Source organism: Oncorhynchus gorbuscha, unplaced genomic scaffold, assembly GCF_021184085.1.
Source record: "Oncorhynchus gorbuscha isolate QuinsamMale2020 ecotype Even-year unplaced genomic scaffold, OgorEven_v1.0 Un_scaffold_2730, whole genome shotgun sequence".
Lineage (NCBI taxonomy): Eukaryota > Metazoa > Chordata > Actinopteri > Salmoniformes > Salmonidae > Oncorhynchus > Oncorhynchus gorbuscha.
The window spans coordinates 20001-25000 of NW_025747162.1; the positions used below are offsets into that span (position 1 = coordinate 20001).

The 5000-nt window shown below is 46.1% G+C and overlaps 1 protein-coding gene across 1 annotated transcript in view; it reads right to left on the minus strand.

The window, feature by feature from the left end:
* The window catches only part of LOC124026397 (CUB and sushi domain-containing protein 3-like), a gene marked incomplete at its 3' end in the record, with an annotated part of 59635 nt that overhangs the window by 18858 nt on the left and 35777 nt on the right, over positions 1-5000 (minus strand). The window contains exons 12-13 of the mRNA XM_046339426.1: positions 3082-3270; positions 552-721 (exon numbers count right to left, since the gene is read on the minus strand). Of these exons, the coding sequence (XP_046195382.1) occupies positions 552-721; positions 3082-3270 (359 nt within the window). The remainder of the gene's footprint in view (positions 1-551; positions 722-3081; positions 3271-5000) is intronic.

Here is a 5000-nt window from a genome sequence, read left to right on the forward strand (position 1 = left end):
TTCCTAACAGAGTGGTTGAATACCCAGAGAGGGAAGCAGCTGAAGGCTTCCTAACAGAGTGGTTGAATACCCAGAGAGAGGGAACAGAGTGGTTGAATACCCAGAGAGGGAAGCAGCTGAAGGCCTCCTAACAGAGTGGTTGAATACCCAGAGAGGGAAGCAGCTGAAGGCTTCTTAACAGAGTGGTTGAATACCCAGAGAGGGAAGCAGCTGAAGGCTTCCTAACAGAGTGGTTGAATACCCAGAGAGGGAATTCGGCGCACGTGACAAATACAATTTGATTCACTCAGATTCTTCCTCTGATATACTATACACTGTCAATGAAAAAAGGGAGAGGTCGAATACAAGAGGAGAAGGAATGAGAGAGAGAGAGAGAGAGAGAGAGAGAGAGAGAGAGAGAGAGAGAGAGAGAGAGAGAGAGAGAGAGAGAGAGAGAGAGAGAGAGAGAGAGAGAGAGAGAGAGAGAGAGAGAGAGAGAGAGAGAGAGAGAGAGAGAGAGAGAGAGAGAGAGAGAGAGAAGAGAGAGAATGAAAAGGGGGGGGGATTATTACCTTGAGAATGTCTCCTTGTGCCAGTTGGAAAGTGCTTGCTGAGACGTTGATGCCCTTTCCCGTCTCCACCTGAATGCTGTAGACACACTCGTGGCTGTTGTCATAGTTCAGTGGGTAGTTGGGCGACAACACAACTCCTTCGCTGTTGGAAACGGTTGAGCCGCACTCCGCTAGAGAACAAAGACACAGAGTGGAATAAAGTGACCCGAACGAGAGAATTCTCTTTCAATGTCCGTAATGTTTCCCTGTGACGGATATATTCAGTATATCATTACACCGAGCAAAAGACGAGAGTTCAAATGCATTTACGAAAAAGCCTATTTCTAATCGCTGTAGTTTTCAAAGTCTGTTCCTTTCCTCGCTGTCACTGTTCCTTTCCTCACTGTCACTGTTCCTTTCCTCACTGTCACTGTTCCTTTCCTCACTGTCACTGTTCCTTTCCTCACTGTCACTGTTCCTTTCCTCACTGTCACTGTTCCTTTCCTCACTGTCACTGTTCCTTTCCTCGCTGTCACTATTCCTTTCCTCACTGTCACTATTCCTTTCCTCACAGTCACTGTTCCTTTCCTCACTGTCACTGTTCCTTTCCTCACTGTCACTGTTCCTTTCCTCGCTGTCAAGTTCTATACAGACTCAGACTAGATATATACAGACTAGAGAGATGGAGACTAGATATATACAGACCGATGGAGACATCATCAGACTAGAGTGAGAAAGATAGACTAGACATATACAGACGTTGAATAACAGACTGAGAGACACAGACTAGATAATCAGACTAGAGAGAGCTTTTATTACAGACTATCATTATGACAGACTAGAGAGATAGTTAGATATATACAGACTAGAAAGATGGAGATACAGACTAGATATATACAGACTAGAGAGATGGAGACTAGATATATACAGACTAGAGAGATGGAGAGATACAGACTAGATATATACAGACTAGAGAGATGACTAGATATATACAGACTAGAGAGATGGAGAGATACAGACTAGATATATACAGACTAGAGAGATGGAGAGATACAGACTAGATATATACAGACTAGAGAGATGGAGAGATACAGACTAGATATATACAGACTAGAGAGATGGAGAGATACAGACTAGATATATACAGACTAGAGAGATGACTAGATATATACAGAGAGATGGAGAGATACAGACTAGATATATAAAGACTAGAGAGATGGAGAGATACAGACTAGATATATACAGACTAGAGAGATGGAGAGGACAGACTAGATATATACAGACTAGAGAGACTGAAGCAGGATCGAGGACCCAGTCTGAGACCGTATACCTAGAGACTAGAGAGACTGAAGCAGGATCCCTGTCTGAGACCGTATACCTAGAGACTAGAGAGACTGAAGCAGGATCCCTGTCTGAGACCATATACCTAGAGACTAGAGAGACTGAAGCGGAATCGAGGATCCTGTCTGAGACCGTATACCTCAAGACTAGAGAGACTGAAGCAGGATCCTTGTCTGAGACCGTATACCTAGAGACTTGAGAGACTGAAGCAGGATCCCTGTCTAAGACCGTATACCTAGAGACTAGAGAGACTGAAGCAGGATCCCTGTCTGAGACCGTATACCTAGAGACTAGAGAGACTGAAGCAGGATCCCTGTCTGACACCGTATACCTAGAGACTAGAGAGACTGAAGCAGGATCCCTGTCTGAGACCGTATACCTAGAGACTAGAGAGACTGAAGCAGGATCCCTGTCTGAGACCGTATACCTAGAGACTAGAGAGACTGAAGCAGGATCCCTGTCTGAGACCGTATACCTAGAGACTAGAGAGACTGAAGCAGGATCCCTGTCTGAGACCGTATACCTAGAGACTAGAGAGACTGAAGCGGGATCGAGGATCCTGTCTGAGACCGTATACCTCAAGACTAGAGAGACTGAAGCAGGATCCCTGTCTGAGACCGTATACCTAGAGACTAGAGAGACTGAAGCAGGATCCCTGTCTGAGACCATATACCTAGAGACTAGAGAGACTGAAGCGGGATCGAGGATCCTGTCTGAGACCGTATACCTAGAGACTAGAGAGACTGAAGCAGGATCCCTGTCTGAGACCGTATACCTAGAGACTAGAGAGACTGAAGCAGGATCCCTGTCTGAGACCGTATACCTAGAGACTAGAGAGACTGAAGCAGGATCCCTGTCTGAGACCGTATACCTAGAGACTAGAGAGACTGAAGCAGGATCCCTGTCTGAGAACGTATACCTAGAGACTAGAGAGACTGAAGCAGGATCCCTGTCTGAGACCGTATATCTAGAGACTAGAGAGACTGAAGCAGGATCCCTGTCTGAGACCGTATACCTAGAGACTAGAGAGACTGAAGCAGGATCCCTGTCTGAGACCGTATACCTAGAGCCGTATACAGAATCCAGTAACTACCCATTTAATCCTGTTGTCCACCTTCTCCTCTGCTCTGAATAGAGACTTGTTTAATACATTGTCCTATGCACAGTCCACACAGAGCCAATAAACAAATGAAATCAGCTGACCACGTACCCACACACCTTGGCAGAGGGGCACTCCACATGCGGCGACCTCCTCCCAGGCACCATATCTCCCTCGCCCCCTTTAGGCGATAGCCGGTATTGCAGGAGAAAACCAGCGAGTCCCCGATGCCAAAGCTGATGCCCGTGTGCCAGCCAAACCTGGGGGTCCCGGGGTCCTCACACGGCTCCAGATTATACTCTGAAAAGGGAAGAAGAAAGAAACAACACAGGGTCTTTCCAAAAGTCATCTTTTCCCAGATTTATTATGTCCTCTCTCCTTGCATTCCAAAAGTAATCTTTTCCCGGATTTATTACGTCCTCTCTCCTTGCATTCCAAAAGTCGTTTTTCCCTGGATTTATTATGTCCTCTCTCCTTGCATTCCTTCTAAAAAACACCTTGGAGAAGAAAAATCTGAGGTGAGGGACTATAGATCTTCTCCTCCCAATGCAGTTCTGGGGTCCCGAGGAGAGAGGAAGCCAGGGAAAGACGAATTAAGAAAGAGGGGAAGTCAATGTAGGGTACTAACAAGGGAACCACGTGGTGAAAGGAAAGGAAAGGAAGGAAAGGAAAGGAATGGAAAGGAAAGGGAGGAAAGGGGAGGAAAGGAAAGGAAAGGGCAGGAAAGGAAGGGAAGGATTGGAAAGGAAAGGAAAGGAAAGGGAAGGGAAGGAAAGGAAAGGAAAGGAAAGGAAAGGAAAGGAAAGGAAAGGGAAGGAAAGGATTGGAAAGGAAAGGAAAGGGAAGGGAAGGAAAGGAAAGGAAAGGGAAGGAAAGGATTGGAAAGGAAAGGGAAGGGAAGGAAAGGAAAGGAAAGGAAAGGAAGGAAAGGGAAGGGAAGGAAAGGAAAGGGAAGGGAAGGAAAGGGTAGGAAAGGAAAGGGAAGGCAAGGAAAGGAAAGGAAAGGGAAGGGAAGGAAAGGGAAGGGAAGGAAGGAAGGAAAGTATTGGAAAGGAAAGGGAAGGGAAGGAAAGGAAAGGGAAGGAAAGGGTAGGAAAGGAAAGGGAAGGCAAGGAAAGGAAAGGAAAGGGAAGGGAAGGAAAGGGAAGGGAAGGAAGGAAGGAAAGGAAAGGAAAGGAAAGGGAAGGAAGGAAAGGAAAGGAAGGGAAGGAAAGGAAGGGAAGGAAAGGATTGGAAAGGAAAGGGAAGGGAAGGAAAGGAAAGGGAAGGAAAGGGTAGGAAAGGAAAGGGAAGGCAAGGAAAGGAAAGGAAAGGGAAGGAAGGAAAAGAAAAGGGAAGGAAATGAAAGGGAAGGAAAGGGAAGGAAAGGAAAGGGAAGGGAAGGAAAGGAAAGGGGAGGAAAGGGTAGGAAAGGAAAGGGAAGGGAAGGCAAGGAAAGGAAAGGAAAGGAAAGGGAAAGGGAAGGGAAGGGAAGGAAAGGAAAGGAAAGGAAAGGAAGGGAAGGAAAAGAAAAGAAAAGGAAAGGAAAGGAAAGGGAAGGAAGGAAAAGAAAAGGAAAGGAAAGGAAAGGAAAGGGAAGGGAAGGGAAGGAAAGGAAAGGAAAGGGAAGGAAGGAAAAGAAAAGGAAAGGAAAGGAAAGGAAAGGAAAGGAAAGGGGAGGGAAGGGAAGGGAAGGAAAGGAAAGGAAAGGGAAGGGAAGGCAAGGAAAGGAAAGGAAAGGAAAGGGAAGGGGAGGGAAGGGAAGGGAAGGAAAGGAAAGGAAAGGAAAGGAAAGGAAAGGAAAGGAAGGAAGGAAGGAAGGAAAGGAAAGGAAAGGAAAGGGAAGGAAGGAAGGAAAAGAAAAGGGAAGGAAATGAAAGGGAAGGAAAGGGAAGGAAAGGAGAACCCATAAGGACATCACTCATTCAACTCCGCTGAGCAAAAAAATAAATCTCTGCCGCTGGTCGCTACATCACCCAACCAGTCAATCTAATCAAAGGTTAACAAAAGGTAGTGTGTAGAATTATAAGCAGGACAATCTATAGATGATA